The 23,607-nt window shown below is 37.1% G+C and overlaps 1 protein-coding gene across 1 annotated transcript in view; it reads right to left on the bottom strand.

Annotated features, from left to right (window-relative positions):
• The window catches only part of LOC121329856 (formin-like), a 140,947-nt gene that overhangs the window by 53,222 nt on the left and 64,118 nt on the right, over nucleotides 1–23,607 (bottom strand). The window contains 6 exon segments of the mRNA XM_041275779.1: nucleotides 1,673–1,732; nucleotides 2,195–2,341; nucleotides 3,023–3,152; nucleotides 4,418–4,506; nucleotides 5,277–5,338; nucleotides 15,410–15,497. Coding sequence (XP_041131713.1) covers nucleotides 1,673–1,732; nucleotides 2,195–2,341; nucleotides 3,023–3,152; nucleotides 4,418–4,506; nucleotides 5,277–5,338; nucleotides 15,410–15,497 — 576 coding nt within the window.

Below are 23,607 nucleotides of genomic sequence, written 5' to 3'. Positions count from 1 at the left end.
CTGCAATCTTCAAGTTTTGCCATAAATTTTCGATTGGATTCAAGTCAGGACATTGACTGGGCCACTCAAGCACATTAATTCTCTTCTTGTTCAACCACTCCAGTGTGGCTTTGGCTTTGTTGTTCGCGTCATTGTCCTGATGAATTGTGAATTTCCTCCCCAGTTTCAGTCTTGGCTGACTCAAACAGGTTTTCATCAAGTATTCACCTGTACTTTGCGTCATCCATTCTCCCCTCTATCCTGACAAGCTTCCCAGTCCTTGCTGAAGAGAAGCATCACTATAACATGATGTTGCCACCACCATGTTTGTCAGTTGGGATGGTGTTGACTGGGTGATGTGCAGTGTTGGGCTTGCACCAAACGTTATGATTGGAATTTAGATCGAAAAGTTCACTTTTTGTCTCGTTTGACCACAAAACCTTTTTTCACATGTCTGCAGTATCATCTACATGTTTTTTTTAGCAAACTCCACATGTGCTTTAAGATGAGGCTTTTTGAGTAATGACTTCTTTCTTGCCACCCATCCTTACAGGCCATCTTTGTGTAGGGACTGGCTTATTGTTGATGTGTGAACACTGACTCTCATCTCAGACACAGAACTTTTCAGATCTCTCAATGTCATTGTTGGCTTCAGAGTGACATCCCGAACCAGTTTCCTGCTTACCGGGCTGCTCAGTTTGAGAGGGCGACCTGATCTGGGTAGTGTCTGGGTGGTATGATGCATCTTCCAGTTCTTAATGATGGACTTGACTGTGCTGAGAGGGATCATCAGCGCCTTTGATATTTTCTTGTACTCCTCTCCTGCTCTGTGCCTCTCTACCACTTTATCCCTAACTTGTTTGGAAAGCTCCTTGCTCTTTAAGGTTGCTTTGTTGGAACACTATGCAGCTTGGAAGTCTTTATATACCTGAGGGAAATAATCTACAAGTTAAACCACTTTGAGTACATACAGGCTGAAACCATTTAACTAATTTGTGACCTTTCAAACAAATCACTTGTACCTGCGATGATTTAGGGCTGCAGTAGCAAGGGTTTCCCCTCACTTACGTTGACTCTAATTTTTCAAAAACACATTTTTTAACTTTATCAATGTGGAGTAGTTTGTGTAGATTCTACATGTAAGTCTAATTTGAAAGGGGGGTGAATACTTATGCAAACCACTGTATGCGTGTGTGTGTGTGTGTGTGTGTGTGTGTGTGTGTGTGTGTGTGTGTGTGTGTGTGTGTATATATATATATATATATATATATATATATATATATATATATATATATGTTTTAATTGTTAGTTTTTTTGTGGCATTGTTTATGTGTACATATAATTGATTGGTATTCAGATTAACCATGTGCTCCTTTGAGTGCTGGAACTCAGTTTCTGCAGTACATTGCTTGTTATTTGGGAATGTGTGATTCTGACTGGTGAGTGGTCTGTGTTCCAAGGTGTGCAGTGCTGTGTAAGGGCACACAGTAGTTCTTAAGTGGCAGGCTGAAGGTTCTCTCACTCATGACAGTGTGTATTTCCAAGACAGTCCAACAAATTGTAATTCTTCAACTGGTGGGTGTATGCCATTTCTATGTGGCCATAACTTTATTTTTATAAAATGTATTATGTACTATAAGAAACCATTTCCACACTCCTGCAAAGTGCTATCACTTTGAAGAAGTAATATTACCTTGTCAATGTATCGTAGATAATATGAGACAACGTAATCCACCAAACTGGTTTTATTGTCCTAAAAAAGAAGACAAAAAAGTTATAATTTCTGCAGCTGACATTATGAGGACTTGAAAATGAACCCTTCTTTACATACAACACTTCCCAAAACTACTGAGAGTTAGTGATAACATGAATGAACAACATGGATTTGTGTTCATTTAGTACATTACATGAACATTTCACAAAGATATATGACAGACAGATTTAGGTTTTAGGATTGACTGAGGACTACTGTCCTAAATAGAGGGCATTACACCACAAATTACATCAGTGCAGTCCTGTCTGGTTAAGGAAATCTTGTGATATATTTTTGATAAATAGACTGTACTGCTGTTTGTATTAACAATAACGCATATGAATGCTAACATGCAACATACTCCCACTGATCAGGTCACACAAACTGTTTAACATGTACACATAGTACAGTGGAGACCCCAAGCACTAATGCTGTTGGACCGGGGTTATAAACAATGCTTACCCTGCTCTTCACGTCTTTCAACTTTGGTAAAATTTCCAACCCAAAGCCATCCGCCTGCCCTCTTGTACGATTCCCCCCGTTCATGTAATTTCCAAAAGCCAGGATCAATCCTAGCAAGTCCTTGACACTGCGGGGCTCCAACAAGCCCTTATTGGAAACAACAAGAAGAAAATAAAACTGGAATTTATAAATATGGCAGTGTGTATTTTTTTATAGTTCACCACTTTTATTTTACTAAAGAGAACCCAGGGAAATGATTCTGGTTTCACCTCTAGTTTTCCTTGTCAACCTAATTTCTTTGAAGTGTTCCTTGCTTGTATATCAGTAATCCCTCCAACAGTCACTTAGGGAAGTTTCTTTTAAAAAGTAATCGACAAGGCACATGAACAGAATAGTAACTAGTGACAGCAACTCATTACGTTGAAAACTGTTTAACTAGTTACAGTTACAAACAATTACTTCTCACGCACAATTTACTTGTACGGAGATATTTTTTTCAGTTTGGCCAGGCTACAGCTTGAAATATTCTGTAAAGATCCAGCTATTGAACCCACTTCTTTCCTTCCTCTGACCCCGTTTTCTATCAAGGTGATATGAAAAGGGTGTCGTGAGACTCGCACAGTTTGACTTGCGTTGTTGAAGTGCTTTCTGATTTTCGCATTATGCTTCAGCCATAGCCTTTTTTTTTAATGTACTGAAAAGTAGCTTGTTTTTTTGCACATAAAATGTGATTTGTAAAGACATTTTACTGCAAAGTGTAATTTAATTACAATACCGCGTTACATGTAATGCGTTACTCCCCAAAACTGTCTGCAGTATAAGTCATACCTTGCAAACACGATCTACAATCTCTACTTTGCGACGCACTAAAGCAATTCCCTCGATGAATGCAGGCTGGAATATAATACAACGGGCTCGTCCGGAGAAATCAGGAATCTGAGATAACTCGTACAAGAACCTGAGAAGAAATAGAAGTTTGAAAATCTGGTATTTGCTGCTTTTTTAAGGAAAACTGATTTTTTAAAGAATGTCATAAAACTACAGTGCAATTTATACAAAACACAGTCATTGTACTTGTAAAAAAAGATTTGGACCCCACTGACTCTGGTCGAGCCAGCATCTACTTTTATTCTGTATGCTACACGTTGCAGATCATGAAAAGCCTGTCTCAGCTTTGTTCCCTAGCTGTGCAGCTTAGTCTTCTGTTGACATAAAACACACTGAAATGTTTGCCTAGTTTCATATCACCAATGACTATGTCATGACTGGGTGTTTAATGTTATAGATCTGTGGAGAGTATATTTTAATAAAGACCAAAATATGGGACATTTAACTAAAGATGCTGACAAGCAACCTAGCAGTAACAACAAACCTAATAACAGCACCTTTTGAGGTTTACAAAATAAAGTAACTAAGCTAGCACTAGATACACATTTTGCTTGCAATTTATTAAAATTTAAATTTAAATATAACCCACAAATATTCCAAAGATCTTGCTGTAAAATAATTTTGAAATGACTACTAATAAACCAAATGGTGAATGTTTTGCAGCAGTCAGTTAGAGGCAGGTAAATAAATACATTGTATATTTGCAAGACAACTATTAAAGGAAAGTAGCTCCATGAATTTTCAGGAATTTGTAGGAACAGTCAAAGTGCCAGTGTCAATAAATAAAAATGATATGCCTTGTATAAACAGTAAAGCCATAATCTAAACTTCTCGCTTTATTTTGGTAACCAGACATACTGTGGAGCTGTTTTGTTATGAAATATCTTTGAAAAATTCTCATTAACATTAACACTGGCATATTAAAAAAAAAAAAAAAAAAAAAAAAAAAAAAAAAAAAAGCTTTTTGGAAGATCAAGAAGTTTTCTATACACGTCAGTGCAGGGCAGCCCTGAATCGCTGAACGATGTGTTTAGTTAATTTTTTTCTTTGAAATGTCACATAAACAAAAAATATAACTGTTAACATTGGACCTTTTTGCAGCATTCAAACTACCCTTATTAAGTGTACATACATTAACCTAAATAGGAAGACACTGAGAAACAAAATCCCTCAGAGTCACCAGCTCTGGAATCTGTTATGAAAAAGTCACAGTGACAGCTTTCAAGGCTTTATTTACTCAAGAAGAGCAATTAGATTAGAATGACGCAAGACAGTACAACTAGCTAATGAAGGACACATTGGAAATGAGCATATCAATCTGCAGACGACTCTTACTGTTCTGGTTTGTCAAGCAGCTTCACCTCGTCCTCTTTCGAAGTTTCGTAATGCTTCTTTATCTTATCCAGCTCGTCGCTTTGTGCTCTCTGTGACGTGTTAAAAAGGACAGGAAAAACAGGCAGAGACTTTCATTGTAATTGTTTATTCATGATGAGGCTTGAGTTCTGAGAGGAGTTAGATCTGGGCAGCCCAACAGAGCCAAAGTGTTTCATAAAGTTGGGGATGGCCAGGTTGGGGTCATCAAGAATAAACTCCATTAGAATTGTAGTTCTCTAGTCACAGCGATGTGGTTTTATTTAACTGTTTAATTAGAATAATAATACAGTGAATATACTAAGTGTCATAATAAAATAACTACATTAACTAATAATTTAAATTACTTTAGTTCATGACCAAAACAAAAACAACTTTTGTTTTCCTAATATTAACTGTTTACAAACTGTATTGATACACTTCATATCAAATTGATAACACCAGTATTTCTCATTTATTTCACACATACTACTGCATATGAGCTGCAGAAGAATTTATTTTCAACTTTGGATTCTGTGATATTTTAAAATCCACCCCTTATTCTGTAAGGGATAAAAGGGCAATACTGAGAAAATGTGAGATAGTGTGCTAATTCCCTGTCTAGAATTGATTCAGAATGATTTGTTCTTTTGGTCTGTAATGAAAACAGATGTCCGAAAATCCCTGAAAATAAGACTGAAATCAATGCAATGTTTACAGGGAATAAAAATGTATGTGTGCTGTACCAGGAGAGTGTGCAGGATAGCTTTTCCCCTGACTCACACTCGAGCCCACTGCCTTTTATTAAACACCCACCCACAACTGCAATAAACTGAATACTTACATTTTCATACAAAGCTTCAATGGTTTCCAAGTCCACAACTGAGTTGTCCACAGTCAGAACAGCTGGAACAGTAAAACCCATTTATTAGACAGTTTTCTTATAAAATAAGATTATTTAAACCCAAGCATGCTGTTTTAATTAACTTGTGTGTGTGTATTTGGAAACAATGCCCATTTCTGAACAAAGTTTAGAAGGTTAAATACATTTAGTCATGCTATTTCCTTCGCAACATTCCAAGCCTCAATCCAACAGGATTTGTACGTTATTGACAGTCAGTACTTTGGTTTTGATAGGGATTCTGCTGGTCTTTTTTTATATGCTGGTGTTTTAGTGCTCATAAAAGGTGTGGGACAATAGCACTGGACAGCCAGACAGGAAGACTCGTAGTGGGGCAGGCTCCGTCTGAGATACGACTAAAAGCTCCTAAGTCTTTTTGCAATGCGCTGAACCACAACCATTTCCACCCAGTCAGCGGCTTCTCCTTAGATTCGCACAACATTACACTAAGAGTTCTGTCACAGGTTTGTTTTGAGTCACGACTAGCAGGCATGGGTGATGATAGTTTGTGTTTTACACCAGACTCTGCTGATCCTGATATCCAAAACAAGGTTCTTGGGTGAGAACAAGGTGTTTGAATGGCAGCCTTCTCACAGCACAGCATCTCCTGCACACAGTACATTAAGCAACACGGACACGGATCACCAGTAAGAGCCTGTAACTACTTAACCTCTGATCCCCTCAGCAGGAACCACCCCAGAACTTCATAATGATCTCTAACGGGACTAAAGGGGAGGGAACAACATTGCAGGCTTGGTTAGGCTTGGCCTGCATTTTCAAGCACTATTAAAATCTTCTTTTAATATTTAACCATCTTCGGTTCCTCTTTTTTAAATCTGTCTGATGACAAAACAATTAAAAAACTCAGTAAATTACAGGAAACCATGGAGAATGGAAAATGGAAGACAAACACAGTTTTAATACTGTCTTTACCATGTCTTTGAACAAGCCGAACAATGCGTTATCAGTCTACTTGCTTTACCAATACATAAAATTCATACCAGGAGTCCAGGAGTTGCTAAAACTCAACAGTAACTGTAAATACTCCACTCACAGTTAACCAGATTTGCACAGTAATTGTACAGTTTCCCCATGGTCTTACAATAGTTACATTAACCATTTGCCATACCTCTCTGTGCTTTACAATGCTTATCTGTGCTTTCGCTATGTTTTATTACCCTTTGGTATGGTTTAACTGAACTTTTTTAAGGGTGGTATTGGTGAAGTTATTTTGGAATCTGTTATATTGTAATTTTAACAGATCAATTGCTTGTTTGTAAGAGACTGTGATTGTGTGGGCCTGCCTTTGCTGCTGTCTTCATGGACCCCCTTTGAGAATGACAAGCAGACTCAACGGGTTCTCACCCTGGGCTTAGTCTTCATATCTAAGCTTTCTTTTAGTTCTACTGACTGTCACATGGTTGGGGGTTTATAGTTATAGATCTGTTGAGAGTACATGTTAATAAACACTAAAGTATTGGTATATCTAACTAAAGATGGGGGCAAGCAACTCAACAGTAACACCAATTGTAAGAATCATATAGTACCTTTTAAGGTGCTTTACAAAATCAAACCACTTAGGGAATGTGTCAGCCAATTAGAGGCAGGTAATTGGCATGTAAATAAATAATTATATTGTATATTTGCAAGACAATTATTAAAGGAAAGTGGCTCTATAAATTTGCAGGAATGTTAACCAAGGCGAAAACAGTGAAAGTGCCAGCGTGAATAAATCAAAATCATATGCCTTGTACAAACAGTGCAGTCATAAACTAAACTTCTCCCTTTATTTTGGTAACCAGACATATTGTTGATCTGGTCTTATTTCCACCATTGGCGTTATGTGAACAATAAACCTGTTTCAGTCTGTAGGAAGATTTGTGTGGGGTATTCTATTATAAACTTAAAGAATTGGCTTCAGTAGGCTATTTACATAGTTTTTAGATGATCCGATTATCATTTGAGGCAATAAAGTAAGAAATGACTATTCAGTTTTGCTTGTTAACTTTTATTAGGGCTGCAACTAAAAAGAAACTCCTTCTGACAGCTTTATCATTGATTAACTGCCCAGATCTGTCACAGTATGCTTTGTAGGATTGTTTAAACTTATAATCACAATGTGATTTGTAGGTTGTCTAGTTGTGGCCAGGAGGCGACACCAAGTCTTTGCACAGTGTCATTTCTCCTCTACCTAGCCACCGAGTTAGGTCTTCACATTACAAGTGATGATGGCATCCTTCAGCTGCAGTTTAATTCAGCACAATCACAACGACAAACTGTTCAAATGTGGCACCAAAACATGCAATATGTTTCACGAAGAATGTGTTGGTAAGAAGCCAGGCTTTGTCAGACAGAACAAGAATATTTACCGTTAGTCAGTATGACTATGGATTTGGAGTACATTTACAAATTAGTTTCTACAGTAATGATCCCTGTATTTTGACTGTTGATTAAAATAAATGTTGATAGGTATGAAAGTTTACTAATGTTTTGCATGCCTCTGTTTTGTGCATGTTTCAACTCGGATGTATCTTTTCGGCTGTTTGAACAGCAAATTTATGATATAACTCCCTCGCATCCAAACATCCAAGTATTCTTACTGCAAGCTTTGTTATTTTTTTAAAATTACAGATTTTACCTCTGATGTAGTTTCCTGGTGTACCAAAAAAGGGTTCCCTGAAGAAACTATTTTTTTCCGAAAAGAACACGTTCTTTGCAGACGAGTCATGTGCTGAGGTCTGCAAGACCACAATCAGTTTCACAAGAAATACAAGCACTGACAAATCACCATGTTGAATAATTTGTTTCTAATTTTATTTGAAGTAGCATTTTGCTATAGTAATGCTATCCTGTATATATTGTGTAATTTTAAGGTTACTAATATGATGATTATTAGCTAGACATACAAGTGGGGCTTGTCCTCATAATCGCAAAGGTAAGAAAGTGAAAGAGTGAAGTTACAGGTTAAAAAGTAATTGTGTAAATGTATCGGATTATAGCCAAAAACGTCTCTATGACACTAAGGGTGTATTATAAAGGTTCAGAGAAGATTAGTGCAAAATCAAGCCAGTTATCGTGTTTACCACATAGAGTGTGGAGTGAGACAGACGGACGGACCAACACAGTTAGGCAAAATTGTACAACAGAAAGACTGATGTGACATTGCCAGCTTCTGCACTGGCCGTAAAAGCAGTGATAATCTTCAAGGCTAAATACTTTTACATTGACATTTATAAGTCTGTATTTACTGTACTGTATACTGCGTCTATGTAAATGGGGCAGCCTCTTCTGGGTACGGACATGTCTGGAACGGGAAACTTATGGGAAAACAAGCTTTGCATTCCCTTATAAATTTCAGCTCAGTAGACCATATAACTGTGCACTCTGCAGTCTGTGTATACCTATTGTTAATGTTCTTTTTATAGCATAAGACAAATATGTAAATACATATAATATTGTAAACGGTAATGGTAACTTACTGCAGTAGCATAATATGTACTATAATAAATACAGCTATCATTTAACAGTGACAGCTGTTTCTGTATGTACAGTACGTAGGGTGTATGTGCTATAGTATTGCCAGTAACATGTATTTTTGTTTTTTTTTTAAATCACAGCATGAATCCATTGTGATTTCTGATTGTTTTTAACCCATTAGTAACGTTGAAATTACCTTATAAATTGTTTCGTTTTTTTTATGTAATATGTAACAGGTAATTCGTGTTGGCCCTGCCTAGCTTTCCAATGTTCTGAGGCTGAGAAACTGTTACATTGCAAGAGCAGAGCAATGCATTATCATCTAATGTTCAAACTGCAGCCAAAAAGCAATGCAATGCATTAAACAAGGGGAAACTTGTACGTAATGATGGTAAACTTATTCTTTTGTTAAACCTATAAGACCTATACATAATGTATTTTTAACAGTTAATTAACAACTATACTTAAATAAATGGATAAACACTTATCAACGTAATACTTTTTTATGCCACTGGAAAAATGAACTGCAGAATATTCAGTCAATTTTCATGCTAAACGATTCAAAGTCAGAATGGGATCTCCAAGATTTTTCAGAGCGCATGTTTGCTGCTTCACGGTGTGATTAGGAAAATAAACTGTGGGGTGAGTTTCACATCTTATTAAAATGGATTACGCACACCTCAACAGTCAGTTTCTCAAGAACCTACCTTGAACTATTCAATAATGTATCAAATGAGCACACAGTGGGGACAGGTGTGCGAAGTTCAGCCCAGACATCCCAGCATGGGACGATCAAAGGGCAGGGAATGTGGTGCCACACTACTTCTCACTCATCACATCAGCAATAAGGAGCCAAGCTCTCCTGTGAGGTGGCCGAGTGCTGAAACAAGTTCACCTTCATTCTGTGGAAACTAACCAGAACCTCTGCAGACCCATAGCTCTTTAGTGGCTGCAATTACATTCAATGTCAGATGTCTTTTTAATTTGCTAACAGCTCTGGGTAAAAAGGGCTGATTCTTTAGAAGTTTTTATTAACTGGCTTCCCTACATTGTCAGATTAGGTTGTCCATTTCACCTACACCTCACATTAAGTCGAAAGGAAGTCAACACATGCTGTGAAAAGCTGCTAATTTTATTGGTGGTTCTCTACATTTAAAAAAAAAAAAGAAGAAGAAAAAATACTGCTTGGCCAAATGTGTTTTTTCACTTATATATGGTTGGTAAATTAAGGCAAGCGTTTTTATGTGGCTCTATGGCATCTGCACACAACAACATTAATTTATATTGAGAGGGATCATTAGTGCACTGTTGTACCCATTAGGATAGAATAACCGTCAATGAGGACAAAAAACAGATCAGCTTCACGCACTTAGACTAGCAGGCGCATGCATTAAAACATTGGCTGAAGAAATTCACATGATTTGACCTCTCACTATTGTTTAGTGTTCAGGTTTGTTCTCATGGTTTCTATGGCCTGACACAGCAGGTTAATCATGAGCAGCTATTTTTGATTTTACTCGATGTCCAAAGAATTCTGCATGTGTGCAGGATAGAAAAGCGTACAGATAAAAAGCTGGCTGTAGCAGTACTTATTGCATTATGACAGCAAACAAAACAGAAGTCCATTTGCCAAGATTTTCTTTTTTAATTCGGAAACTGTTGTAAATTTAAAAAATAACAGCTTTATTTTTTCCTGGAACTAGTTAGGATCAGTTACATTTTCAAGTGGAGAAGAATGAAGAGAAAGGGTCTGTCCAGGAAGTAAAGAAAATGTAATTTTACTTTTGGCAGGTCCAGTGACGAATTTCACCAGGAAAGCTGAGCACATGGAATTTGACCATGGCAACAGACTCCCATTGGAGTAACACTGTGGACTACAGACAGTGCCAGCCGCTCACAGCTCTTTACTCTGTCATGAAGTCCCGGCTTCCAGGCTTGGGTTGCCTGATTTTTCAGGGTGGATTCTTGCCAGTAATCCATTCTAATGTAAAGCAGCTTTTGGTTCTTGACGGTTTTTTACAACAATTTTGTTGCAAGCACAGATATTCATTTGGTTTTCATATTGTTGCTAAAGACTCCCGGTCATTTGGCTACAAACAAAAAACAAACAAAAAAAAGGTTTCCATTTCATTTAATTTGATTCAGTGGAAAGAAATGTACAGTGTAGGTACATAATAGTAACGTACCTCCCTACCCACAATATAATCTACACAATGAGGCATCAGTACTGTCCTCTACACTATGTTGAATAAGTTCATGTTTTTGTTACAGAAGACAAGTTAACTGTGGAGTTATATACAGTGGCTCTCAAAAGTATTCACCTCCCTTGGACTTTTCCACATTTTATTGTGTTACAACATGGAATCAAAATGGATTTAAATAGGAGTCTTTTCCACTGATCAACAAAAAAAAAAGTCCAAAATGTCAAAATGAAAAATAAAATCTACAAATTATTCTAAATTAATTACAAATATAAAACATTAAATAATTGATTGCATAAGTATTCACCCCCTTTGCTATGACAAACCTAAATAAGCTCTGGTGAAACCAATTGTCTTTAAAAGTCACATAATTAGTTGAATGGAGTTCACCTGTTCGCAATTAAGGTGTTTCATGATGTCAGGTTAAATACACCTGTCTCTGGGAGGTCCACAGTTGGTTAGTACATTTCCTAAGAAAAACTACATCATGAAGACGAAGGAACATTCAAAGCAAATCCGGAACAAGGTTCTTCAAAAGCTCCAATCAGGGGTAGGATATAAGAACATTTCCAAGGCATTGAATATCCCCAGAGCATAGAAGAAATAGAGAGAATATGGCACAACTGTGAATCTGTCTAGAACATGCTGTCCTCATAAACTGAGCATTCGGGTGAAAAGGGCACCAGTCAGGGAGATCACCAAGAGGCCTATGGCTAAGCTGGGAGACACTGTGCATACGGCAACAATAGCCCAGGTGCTTCACAAAACTGGCCTTTATTTTGTAAAGAAGAATGGGCAAAAATTGCAGTGTGTAGATGTGCAAAGCTGGTAGAGACTTATCCAAATAGACTCATGGCTATAATTGCCGCCAAAGGTGCCTCTACCAAATATTGACTCAAGGGGATGAATACTTATGCAATCAATTATTTTCTGTTTTGTATTTGTAATTAATTTACAACAATTTGTAGATTTTATTTTTCACTCTGACATTACTGACTTTTTTTGTGTTGATCAGTGGCAAAAACTCCTAATTAAATCCATTTTGATTCCATGTTGTAACACAATAAAATGTGGAAAAGTCCAAGGGGGGTGGATACTTTTGAGAGCCACTGTATGCATGGAGGGCAAACTGTAAAGTTATAGGTATCAAACTATTATATGGAGTGATTATATTGGTTGCACAGAAGGTATGCCAACAAGTTAGAGCCTAACATCTTGCCTGTGTACCCGTGCATCAAAATCAGAAAAATGAGACAGACATCAAAAGTCCTTTGATGAGGAATACTGTGCTTGGAAGTTTTTATAATTCAAAGTTTAAAAAGCCTCTAGAATGTAAACATCATAAAGAGACATTACAGAAACAGAGAGTTGGAAGAATACTTGGGTAAAGAAAATACTATGGGGTCAAATATCAAGACTGACTAACGCAGCGCTAAACTTTTGAAGTATAAAGCAGCGCTCTTCTACAGCACAGATTTGACTCCATCCTGAATGTATTAACTGGACTAAAATTAATGAGGCACGGTGTAAGCTGCCACATTTAAAAACGTAAATATGCTGCCCTTTTGGAGTAGTCATTTCTGCTTCTCCAAATGAGCTTCCTCGTATTGTTCAATTTAGGTAGCTTATTTCTGTCTAGTCTGAACAATGGCATTGCCTGTGTGTGAGCGGTGCCTGGTCCAATGACAGCCCTGACTTCCTCCAACAAATCCAAAATAACGCCGTTGCTTAGCTGGTATTGCGCTATAATTTCAACCTCTAGATACTCTCCCTTCTTCTTAGTACTCTCCCTCTGTTCCTGGGTTGTTTGGGAAGGTGAGGAGCCTGAACTCTCCGTCATAAGAAATAAGTTATGACTGCTGCCATAATGCTCTTTCCTAGCCCCTATATATATTATTTTCAACTCGTACCATGTTACTTATTAAATGGGACATGTAAAAGAACCTCATTATGATACTCTTGTGGTGTCATCCATATCACAGCGTTGTATCTTGAAACATATTGCAGACTCGTTTAAATTTTTTAGTCTCACATCATGGGTCATAAATAAACTGGGCAATAATTTTCTCAACATTTACCCAGGAACATTCGTTAGGAGAAAAAATGTCTTCTAAGCATTGCAGTGCATCCAGATCACGCTCCCACCTGCAACAATGCTGGTTTTCTGTTCCCCCAGTACGCCAATTATTTCAATCAGATCACCAGCATTGTTGCAGGAGTGAGCATGAACTGGATACACTGCGATGTTTAGAAGAAAAATGTCTTTCCTGGCAAACGTTCCAGAGTAAAAGTTGAAAAAAAGTAACTCCTTAGTTTATTTACCTATGATGTGTGAATATAGAAATATCAAAACTATCTTAAATAGGCTGAAAAAAATGTGCTCTATGGACAACACGGGATACAGCAATGATAAAGTAACGTGTTTCTTGTAAACACTGCAGGGGGTTCTGTGACACTATAATATATCATTTTAGCTTTACATAAATGAATTCTTACATACGTGCATGAGCAAGATTATGGTGTTTCTATATTCATCCATAAATTCAAAAGCTGGTAGTCATAAAGTTGGATGTCACAGAATTTTCTAATGTTGAATTCAGACAAAACAGTATTTATGCTAGTGGAATCACAGAACCAACTAAAAGAAAATGTGGGATTACATGAGCTCGACCCTTGCAGTCAAAACTTAAACTTGAAATTAAGAGTTTGGGGGTAATCTTTGATCTGTCATCTGAGACTCATATTAGGGACTCATTTGAGAAATATAGCCACATGCAGACCATTTATTTCCATATCTGATGCCGAGAGGCTAATGCATGCCGTTGTTTCATGTAGAGTTGATTATTGTAAAGCACTTTTTTTCTGGTGTCCCAAAACGTATTGTATCCCACTTGCAGCTTGTTCAGAACACGGCCACTAGAATTCTGACTAAAACCAGAAAAAGTAAACATATTACCCCTGTTTTGACCTCTTTACACCGGCTCCCTGTGCAGTATAGAATTGATTTTAAGATTTTGCTGTTAATTTACAAGGTCTTGAATGGATTAGCACCTAGTTATTTGCAGGAGTTATTGGCCCTGTACCTTCCAAACTGCAGTCTGAAATCACAGGTTGCGGGGCTGCTGGTTATTCCTAGGGGTCAACAAAAGCAACACGGAAGGGAGGGCTTTTTTTTGTAGAGCTCCTAAATTATAGAATGCTCTGCCTTCATTTGTCAGGGAAGCTGGGACCTTTTCAGTTTTCAAGTCAAGACTAAAAATGCACTTTTATAAAATGGCTTTCTTATCTTAGTGGGTTTTAATGTAACTTTTAATTGCTGCTTTTGTATTATGTGTATACTGTTATTTAAATGTTTTGACTGTGGCAGTGACATGCTACACAAATGTATTGTGGTTTGTTCTTTTTTTCTGCTATGTACTGTGCAGTGCTTTGCTATACTTTTGTATAAAATGCGCTATATATAATAAATAAATAAATAGATGTTTAAAAATAGCTGTATTTTTTATACTCAGTGATGATGCTGTGTTTTATTTAAAGACAAACATGAAATAGTTTTTATTATTAATATTTTATTAGAAGATACTGTTCAGGGTGAACTTAGACAAATGCAATAAATGATTACATTTACTGTCAAATTATAATGAAACTGGAACCTGTAATGATTGTACATCAATAACAAATTAAAATACTGTAGGTACAAAGCTGTGGCCTTTGCTATGTGCTGCAGGTTGATCTGACCCATGATCTTGTAATGAATCTCCTCCTAGTGGCTGATGAGTTAATAATACTGACATCAGGATAATAGAACTCTTTAAATGAAAGGTAAGATGTACATTTTTTGACCGTGTGGACTGCAGTTTGCATCCAGCCACTGCCTAGCCTTAGGGGAAAAAAACTAATTCTTGTACTTTAAACAAGTAATTAAATAGCTGTGCTTTTTGCATTACTATAGCTATAGAATGTATGCTGGCTTGCGAGACACGTCATTAACTAAAGTCGTTCCATAAGATATTGCTTGGACATACAATTGTTGTATTGTTTATTATTGAGTATGGTTTACTTAGGTCTCTCTTTGTATTAGTGATGCACTATTGAGATGTACCTGTGCTGGCCCTGTGGGCACAAAGTGAAATAAATAAATAAATAAATATCCCGGGGTGCGGAGAGTAGTCATGGTTATGATCCCAACATTGAAACTCCCTGAGTCTGGGAGGAATCTAATGAATCTCCTCCTAGCAGCTGATGAGTAAATAAAGAGCTCATTCTTTAGCTGAATGGTAAGATGTTAGTCTTGGAAGCGTATGGTTTGTGGTTCGTTTCCAGCCCTTGTCTTCCCATTCAATTCAATGAGCTGAGATGTCAATTCATTCCAATTTGATGGACTGACTGTGAACTCACCTTGCTGAATATCCTTCATGTCCAGGTGCAGACTAGAAATCAGGATCCCAACAGTTTGAGAACGCTTCCCATCCAGCAGCTTAACAATCTACAAGAGAAATAAAAACCATTACAGCTGTCAGTATAACAGATTGGTAATGATATAAACAATGCTAGCTTGTGGTAATATAAGACGGCTCAAAGCAGCTTTTTTTCTGTTAAAAAACAAACAAATAATTTCCAGTGTAATTGGAGTAGAAGATTCCAGTATTTCAGTGGTTGAATACAGCGTTCTTCTGTGCGAAACATGTTTGAAAATGTGGGCTAACTTTCAAAGTTTTACGGTATTTAAATTTCAGAAACACATTTGCAATTTGTTCAGCCTTGATGTATTGGCCACACAGATCAAATTATACACTCTAATCTGTGCAATTCTCAATTGAATGTCAGTCCTCCAAAGTAGACAGTGCTGAGTTTCATATATTATGGTTCTCCTCCAAGTAACATTTCTGTTGGTTTTAAAGTACAATTTATTTATTCTTCTTTGATAATATGGCCCATTGCTTTGAATTATATGGTGTTGTTTTTAACTTTTTTCCTGTTGTGTTTGGCTACTGCCAGTCTATAAGCCATAGTCATTTTCTTGCCCATGCTTTTCCCATGATTTGACTTTGCATTTACTATAGTTCAGCCTGGTTTGCCATGTTTTAATATGCTTTACCATACCTCTCTGAGCCTTACAATGCTTACCTGTGATTTACCATGCTTTCACTATCCTTTATTATAATTTGTTATGCTTTTACTATGGGAAACTTTTATAAGGGGCAGTTCGCAAAATGCTTATATAAAAAAACAGTACCTTCTAATATAATGTCAATTTTAGAATAAACTATGATTACTATCAAGGGGCTCCACAATTATCAAAGCTTTCAAAATCTTTCCTCTCCTTTGCATTAAAACTATCTATTTTCCCAGAAACTTTCACTTTCCGTGCAACAAGGTTCTTAATAACAGATCTTTTTTATCTATTTTTTATAGATACACCATAAACTTCATGGAAATAGTAAAGTGTTTATTTAATATTATCTTCGGATAGGTAGGAATTACAGCCCCGAGCAGTCACACAAGGTCATCCTTGTGAGCTCTACACATGCCTTCTGAACTTGTACACTTGGCAGAAGATTAACTTCTAACAGGGATAATTACAGGCTCTGGCAGTATGTAATTTGTACAGCTTTCTGTGACCTTCCAATTGACCTTATTCAGGGCAAATTCATACATTGTCATAATCCCTATTAGACATGCCTTGTTTGAAGCTAAGCTTTTCCAGACTGAGGAAGTATTAGCACAGTACTGTTGCTATTAAATAACACATGAACCAAGGAATCCCCACCATGTAAAAGATACAAAAAATATATAAAAGCTGTGCAAAAACTAGTGTCTTGGTGTGTGAGAAAGTAGGTTTTAAAAAAAAAAAAAAACCTGAACCATAAAATGGAATCTTTCCAACCTGGAAGAGTGGGCTACAGTTTTATAACAAACTATAAATTCACAGCATTTTTATTTGTGCATACACATGGCCACAATTACTTACGACCGAATTACCCATAAAGCTAGAAAATGTTTTTGGCAAGGTAAAGCCCCACTTTAAAAGTTAACATTTCTACTTTCTTCATTAGGTTGTAGTTGTTGTTATTACCAGGTCTCTTTTGCTGCTGAATCATTTGAAGGTTGAATAAACCTTTAGAAGCGAGTATTTAATTACAAAAGGTGAATGTGCAATGCCACTTTAATGAGCCATTATTCACAATTTGACATTAGGTTAACTATTTTCCCAGTATAAAAATAGGATTGCATTCTAGGTATGCCAGGACATATTCTGAATACGTTCCAATGTGAAACTGCTAATGATAGTATAAACTACTAATGATACAGTTGATAGTATACAACAACATAGTAGAAATCTATATAAATCTATGGGATCAAGTCATGAATGCCAGCAATTACAATTTAAATATATGTTCTATCCAAAATTCTTGGATAGATCAAACCTTATAAATGTTTTCCAAAGTGTGATAAAGCATCCTTGTAAAAAATAAGGAAAATCATTGTTAACTATGGTAAATGCACAGTATAACCACAGGAAAAGCATTACAAAACTGCAACATTGCTATGAAAATGTACTGTGGTAAACTTTTATAAGGGAACTGATTTAACCCACAAGTGACATGACCAGGAACTGTATGGTGGTACATTACAACACTGACTGAAAAAACATACCAATCCAGACAAAATTCTGACTAAATGCTATTTTTTTCCTTTTTACCCTTTACACATTGATGTGCTTATAAAGCCATGTCTTTAGGAACTCTTGTTGCTTCGAGTACATATAATTAAATATTGGGGTTTATGTATCACATCTGTTTGCCATACTTCTCTCTTGCATCTTGTTGTAAAAAGCTCAGTTACACGTTATTTTATCAGACTTGCCCACACCTATTGAGGAAACAGCATATAGTCTTCTATGCAAACTGAATTTACAACACAAACAGTAACAACCGTCCATTTGATGTATTTGCTCTGGGAATGTATCAGTGTGTATGACATCTCCAAGAATTATTCAAATGGAAAATGCTGTGACATGAACGCCCTTTCTACTTCAAAAAGCGCGCCCTTCAATATATTACTCTTCATATTAGACCATAAATGAAAACACATGCTTGTAATTACTCAAAGCCAGCTAGAAGGTAAGGATAACAGAAAAGTAATTATCTTCAATGTCATCCAGTGTCTTTGATATGATAATCATCAGAGTGAAAAAAAATCAAGAGCAACTGAATGGCTTTGATTTAGATTGAACACATGATACAGATTACCTGGCAGTCTCCTAGTTGCACTGGTAGAGGAAAAAAAGGTGGCAGTGGATGTTTCCGGCAAGAAAGCGCTGCCAAGAGAAAAATGCTAATTTCCATAACGCTCACACATGCCGTTTCCTCATACGCCCCGCAGGACTGGTAAAGAACACAATTAACATTTCAATTCTTCTAGTTAGTTTCCAGTGTTTATGAAATTGTCTCAGATAACAGTGAAAGCGTAGTCTTTTGCAGCTACCCAGATAGACCATTTTCCATCTCATGTATATTATAGAACATCTCAAGCAGTACTGGATTAAAGACTAAGAAAGCTCTTGAGAAATAACACACTAAGTGTACACAGCAGTTCTGCTATACTTTGACCAGAACAGTACATGATTATATAGGACAACGGTTGACAAACTGTGGGTTGCGACCCGCAAGTGACTTCAAATGGGGTCGCGAATACCTGCCCAATTAAAATCAATCAATCAATAAATAAATAAATAAAGAAAGAAAGGAAGAAAGAAAGACACAGGTATGTTAATTTATTGTTATTATTGGCACTTTTTACTCAAGTGTACTCCCAATGGATCGGTCCCTCACCCTATCTGCCTTTGTCTGAAAGTTCTGAACGGGTTGCCTAGCAACCAACTTTCCATGGCAGCCAATCAGCAGAATGCATCTCTGTACTGTTTAGTTCAGTCGCTGTGATTTTTGTTGTAGTTCAAAAAGTTGCTTTATAAATGTTTATAAAGTGACAGTGTTCTGAAGAAAAGTGTTGGAAACGGGAGTAATGAAGGTGAATCGCGTGGCACCGTAGCAAGAAGTGCTAACAACAAGGACCCGATCAGCAGTAAAAAAACAAACAAAAAGAAAACAAAAAAACCAAGAAGCTTGTAGATTCTTACTCTCCAGATATTTCTGATCACTTTAACATTCTTAACACGTCACTCCAAGGATGAAATACATCTGTCTTTTCTCTCACTAACTAAATGAAAGCTGCATCAAGAAGCTGTCCTTGTGGTTGCGTAAACTGTGGCAGCCTGGAAGCATTTTCTCTCTTTTTTCTTTTTTACTGTTGACTGTAAAAAAATAAAAAAATAAATAAAAAATCTTGCGATTACAATGTTAAGTAAGCAATAAGGCACGACAGGGTGTGGGATATACTCTTAATATCCACACGCCCCGGGTGCGTTACAAGTCACGAGGTGAAGCCGAGTACCATCGTACCTGGACACATTTAAAAGGTATGTCAGGAACTGTCGAGATGAATTTATAAATGTTCAGCATCAGATCACACAGCTGCGCAGGGGGTGGGTCCAGTGGCAGCAGACAGGCAGACCGAAGATCGGACAGCGGGAGCAACGGCAACAAAACCATCTTTTAACCCCAAAGTCTCTTTTAAGAGAGACCCAAATCTTTTATGAAAAGTCTAAGAGATATTTTTTTAAACTATTTATTTTCAAAATGGGATAGGGAAACGCCGTAGTTCAGGGAGAAGGCACAGAGCTATCAGAATGGCAAGTTTTGAATTTATTTGAATACTTACTTTTGCTTTTTTTCACTACTTTAATTAATCATTGGTGTCCGATTCAGATTCATTCAATATCTCATGTACACTTCGGTTTCCCAGAAGTTCAACATTTACATAAATCTCGTCGGTCATGTTTATTGCGATAAATTCCAGTGTCTGCCGTTTTTGTTTTTAAATTCTAATGGTATGTATATCTTCAGTGATTTGTCCATTTTTGAAAAAAACTGCCGACCCATCGTAATATGCTGTAATATCAACACACCCATGTGACCTATTTTGACCAATCAGGATATAGTATTAAAAATACCCATTTTATAATTAAAAATAACAAATGGTTATATACTAGTTTTGACGGCATTGTCTTGCAATGCATGTTTTACTTTTCCAAACGAACTACTATATTCAGCAATAACACAGGGTAGTGGGGTCGCGTAGTCATTTTTATTGCTAGAAGGGGGTCGCAATGCAACGAAGTTTGAGAACTGCTGATATAGAGGGTTGTGTACATATATTTTGACGATCATAGGTAAAAAAAAAACCAAAACAACAAATACAACATTGTGAGAATATACAGTATGGGTGCTGTACATTTTTATTTTGCAGGCAGTGAAAATACAGTAGGAGGTTCAACAGCTCTCGCATCTACATTTGAACAGTTCGATTACCCAGTCGAAAAGGATTAAATACTTTCTACATAAGATTCGTTAACCTGAGGTGAACACAACTGATAGGTACAGTAGGCTGCCAGAGAAAAATGTGTTTTCAATGAGATATAATAGTATAAAAGTCATTCTGGAACCATCTGACACCATAATGACCAACTATTCAAAAAATTCATTGAACTTGTATGTTATACAGTAGTGTTCTTAGTTTAAAATAGGTTTTAACAGCGCCCCTATGGGGAGGTGTTTTTATTGCATCATTGTGTTTACTCGTGTCTTGTCCTATGCCAAAACCAAAGCTCAATGCCAAACCAAAAACGCTCAAAACGATTGAATGAGAAGTTAGAATGTTACTAAATGGGAAGAGCATGAATTTTCTTTTGCAATTTAACTTTAGTCACATATATCTGGTTGAATTATTTTGACTGCCTAGCTGAGTTGGTCCATTCGTTCTTGTTAGATCAAGAAGGTTACATGACAGCCCGAGCTCTAGACGTAATGAAAGCTAGTGGCTTGGAACGGTGTTCTGTATCAACATCAGGGGTGCAGTGATACACTAATGTCACGATACGATACATAGCACACTATGATATGTACCATGATACAGATGCCTGATGAGCTACTTCTATGATGCACAATAACATCAAATTATTTAATGACAGACTATTTTGGTAAAAGACAAACATGTAATTAATAGGGAGAACATGCATTCATACTAACTATACAACACACATATTCTTCATTCAAGAACGACTTGGTAAACTACAATGAGCAATGCGATACAAATGATACATGCCTCTATTACAATACGAAATATATGGTAAAGTATCGCGATTCCTCCATAAATGATGAAGCATGACACACATCTAATCAATATGCAAAATCTGTCTGAGCAGTATTGAGCAAGAACGTTAACTCAATGTCAATACAAATCTCAGCCTACGCTCCAAAAAATGGGAATTATCAAAAAAGGGAATTGCAGAGTCCAGCGTTTCCCATCTGTACAGTCATTCTAACAAGTTCTAGTCTTTCCAGATTCTGTCGAGTTTTGCAAACTGCTGCTATTGCAAGGACAATTCTACTTTGGATTTCTGTTTCAGTTCTGTTTCAGAACTTCATGCCGAGCATCAGAATTTTCCATTGTCATTGCCATGCTTTTTTCCTGATCTCTTTATGATGTCACAGAACCCTTGATGAAATATTTTCTCTTAGTCCATTGCATCCCACACATTATTATATATCTATATATATCTATATATATATATATATATATATCTATATCTATATCTATATCTATATATTTATATATATTGCACAAACCAATGTATATATGTCAATATTACAAAGATATATATGTTTTCAATATAGCTTTTTACACTTTGTACCTTTCACACCTTTTGTACCATTGTTGTATTTAAGCCCAAAACTATAGATGGTGGACACTACACAATGGCTGGGTGTGGAGTGAAAAGGAATACTTAAAAGCTAGGTAATGTGTGCCTTGTGCATCTTTGTTCTGCTATACAAGAAGTATTTAAAAGACAATAAAGGTATGATAATGTAATTTTAATATATATATATAAAAGGGTCATGCTTTATATGACCACAATGTTTTTTTTTTTTTTTTTATTGTTTCTTATAAATTGTATAGATATCTGATATCATTGTGTGGGGGGGGGGGGGGGGGGGTGGGGGGGGGGGGGGGGGGGGGGGGGGGGGGGGGGGGGGGGGGGGGGGGGGGGGGGGGGGGCTCCCTGGGTAGCTCAAGGGTTAAAAGAGATAAATATCCAATTTGACAGAACAGTTTTAAAACAAAATGAGAAGGTCTCTGGTTACAGACCAACTTCCATTTACATCATGGCTGCTTTGTAGAAATCTTTTGCAAGGGCCCAGACTGAATGGAGATCCATCACTCTGCTGGAGTGACTGGCAAACTGAGACTGTGTCGACCTGGAGCCCACCAGGATTGATCTGGTGCAGCAGGGTGGGGTACAGAGTGAGAGAGAGGGAGGCAGGCCTGTGGGAACAGTTCGCCACTAGCTGCTCCCCGCACATCAATTAAACATCAGACAAGGAACTGCACTTCTGAAGACAATGATGGCAGTCCTGAGTGGGGAGCAGTGAGCCACACTCCTGGAGAGCACCGGGTTATTATTTTGATTCACGCTGCAAGCAAAGCCAGCACCATTCTTATTTCCAGTGATTGGTTTGATTTTTAATAAAAACGTGTGTATCATCTTGGATTAATGGTGACAGTGGTAGAGGTCCAGGGTTGGAAATAAGACCCATTCCACCTCTGCATTATCAAAACAATCTAAAGCCTGTGTTACATTCTGTAAACCCTTAATTAAGAACACATATATCCAGTGTCTCTGGTGGTGTGATTGAATATGAAAATAATGCAGGAGCTGTATTTCAAAGCAGTGTGTACGTTGTGTATATTTCGAATAGATTAGCAGAGCATTGTGTATACTGTGTATATTTCTGAAGCGACTCACCCTATGTGCCCTTCCTTTAAATACATTGCAGTTTAGCAGTACAAACATGCCCTCATGCACTTCTTTACTGTTAGAAACACCACAGCTTGGACGGCAGCCCACATTTGAATGAATGCTCAGATCAATGCATGAGCAATGTGTAAACTGTCAGACTAACACATGCTACAGTTTAACAGCGTGATACTTATTGTTTTTCAACAGAATGACTAACATTCCTCTGGCTGCACCTCATTCCCCAGTTATGTCTGGATTAGTGGATTATAATGCTAATCAATGCACTGGTCTCAAGATTCATTGACATATCTTTCAGTAACAGCAGGGAAATGTCTATAAACTGGAATTTCGCAAGCTATGTCCAGTTTTTTGTTATTTGCTACAGTACATGATTTTTTAAATGTATAGAGCAAGGTAATCACTGCTACCAATAGCTACCGTAGTTAGGGTAGGAAGTCATCGTGGCACATTAGCTGCAGGTCACCATTAATCTTTACATTTAAATGTGTTTTGGGCTCCCTCTGGTGGTCAAGATGTAGTTGCAATCCTGCCTTCACAAAGTGAAGCAACAAACACAGTAGAGAATAGGACAGATTGGCAAATGTGCTAATTGGATACAAAGAAAAGTTAGGAGATTATTTTATTATTAGTAATTCCAAGATAACTATATTTCAGT

This window comes from Polyodon spathula, chromosome 17 (assembly GCF_017654505.1).
Source record: "Polyodon spathula isolate WHYD16114869_AA chromosome 17, ASM1765450v1, whole genome shotgun sequence".
NCBI classification, from domain to species: domain Eukaryota; kingdom Metazoa; phylum Chordata; class Actinopteri; order Acipenseriformes; family Polyodontidae; genus Polyodon; species Polyodon spathula.
This window is presented reverse-complemented; position numbering and strand designations above follow the sequence as displayed.